The 2,341-nt window shown below is 39.1% G+C and overlaps 1 protein-coding gene across 1 annotated transcript; it reads right to left on the minus strand.

Moving 5' to 3' along the window:
* Window positions 1-1,286: 1,286 nt before the first annotated feature.
* Window positions 1,287-1,637, minus strand: SARC_02402 (hypothetical protein; the record flags this gene model as incomplete). Its single annotated transcript, XM_014303830.1, has 1 exon — window positions 1,287-1,637. One exon carries the CDS (start codon window positions 1,635-1,637, stop codon window positions 1,287-1,289), a length of 351 nt encoding a protein of 116 aa, XP_014159305.1.
* Between the last annotated feature and the right edge of the window lie 704 nt (window positions 1,638-2,341).

Raw genomic sequence — 2,341 nt, forward strand, 5'->3', positions numbered from 1 at the left:
CATGTGTCCGAAATTTTGATCTCGTGGAATCAAAGTAACGGACATTTGAACCTGGCGATTGATACCCTGTATAAATCTACGCTACAAATATTATATTAGATAGTATGCCAACTTCTGCAAGAGCTGATTTATATAGTAAGATGGAAATACAATTCTCATATGGTCCTGTAAAAAGGCATCATCGACCACGTGAGTTGCGCACTAGGTAGTGAGATAAACTTGAATGAAGTATCATATACAAACAACAAATAATAAAAGACGACAGAACATACCTTAACAAATTCATTCGTCAAAAATTGATATAGCCGAAGGCTCTTTAATTTAAATTTAAACAAGTTTGCACGATAAAGTCACTAAATGGACATAAAAATAATTGGGAATGTCGCTAAATGTACATTTGTACATATTTGATCAATATTTCAGTACGTTTTCATCGACAAAATGGATACATGTACATTTAGTGACTTTGTTCAGAAATATACAAGTGTCAATTAGGTGTCATCGAATGACACCAACCGCCGTAGAAAAATGTTAAAATAGAACACTTATATGAGGTATATTATGTACACGTTAAAAACAAATTATGTTACTTTTATCAGTAGTTCATATGGTTTAACAGAGTGCTGAGTAAATGCTCACTAACTCCATATCCCACCTCAGTTTTTTTGTGCGTAATATTGTCTGTGAATCGTGTATGATGCAAGCAGATTCGCACAGATTTCGACTAGCAACTAATGATGACGAACTTATACCATTTTTCTTGGTTAAAATTGCTGGGAAAGATAATGCTATATGTTCAGGCAGTAGAGTTAAAATGGCCGGATCAGTAGAATAGAAAGTAGCCCCACAGCTCTTACCATCTATAGTTGTCTTTTTCTTATTATACACGTACTTCATATGAATGATGTCAAAGTCTTCGTCGTCACTCATGACTAAGTGATACACAGATTCTGGCCATTCGTGTCTGCGAGTATATGATGATATATCACAGCCTGTGCATGGTAGCCTTATGTTCCAGATGATATCGGGTTGCCAGTAAAAGACCTTCTTCCAATAGAGACAATCTATGTTTCCCGCATACTTGATATGTGCTGACGGAATAGGAGGGTGTTCCCATAGATAGCACCGTCGTATTCTGTTCTATGTATCATCAGATCTTAATTCTACTTGAGCCTTCAGACCATTACAACGCTTGTTGAGGAAGTGTTGTCGCAAAGGATATTTCGGTATAGTATCGACAGGTGGTGTATTGATGTTTGGTCTGATTTCGTCTCTATCGATCGTGCCTACGAATGTCTTTGTACCCGCGACAGCTGAATTTCTTTGATGAGGTTGATTTGTATTGTCCGATGTGTGTGCAGTATTGATATCGATTCGGACTCGTTTGTCAAGAAATGGATTAGTAGTTGTAGAGAGACAGTGTTGCTGAGAGAAGTTGCAGGGTTTGTTGTAGTGATGAGTGTGGTGTCCGTTTGTATTGCGAGTGTAGTACTGTAAGTTTCTACGGCTGCAGGTTGTCTGATGTTGAACATTCGCTTGGCGTTGGCTTGTGCGCGACGCAGGTCCTCTTGAGACTTGGGTGTCTTCTCGGATTGCTTACGGCCACTGTTCTGGCGAGAACCGCCGTGAGAGCTCATAGTAGCAACAGCAGTATTAAAATGACAGGATATAAATGTACAGGCAATAAATTGTGTTATTTATATACGGTGTTTTGTACAACATTTTGGCTCCAAATTGCGCCTGCGGCGCCAAAAAGGCCTATTTGTTTTTTACTTCAAGTTTTAGCCAGTAGTGAGCAGGCTCAACACACGTACTATGCGAGCTTAATATAAATAAATAAAAATCCCATGGCGACGTCACTACTATGTGGCTCATGAGTCATGACTGCCTACTGCCTTTGACAATGGGCATTGGGCCGGCTATGGCTAGTCCCGTCGTCCCGAGCAGCCTGATTCTGAGTCCCGAACTTCTGACTCTTGCGAAGTTTTCCTTCTGCAAGTGAGTAGAAAGCAGAAACCTGTCATAGATTCCAGGGAGGATGTCAAAGTAAACTTAAGTTTTCTTTGTTAGGATTCGAACCCTAAGGCCTAAGACCTAAAGTAGCTCAAGTCGTTTCCCGTTAAAACTTTTATATCTTGGCTATAAAAGCGTTAATATTTAATTTTTAAAACACATTTGGTCCTGTAAATTTCCATAGAGGTGCTATTTCTAGGTCCGCAGATTTGTCCCAATACAGATGCGCTTGTCCAAAATTTTTTTATGACAACAACCGTTAGGCGTTATGATATCTCTACATACAACCGACTAATCAAAACACAAATCAAACACTCTTGTTTGTTCA

The sequence above is a fragment of the Sphaeroforma arctica genome (genome assembly GCF_001186125.1).
Source record: "Sphaeroforma arctica JP610 unplaced genomic scaffold supercont1.107, whole genome shotgun sequence".
NCBI lineage: Eukaryota > Ichthyosporea > Ichthyophonida > Sphaeroforma > Sphaeroforma arctica.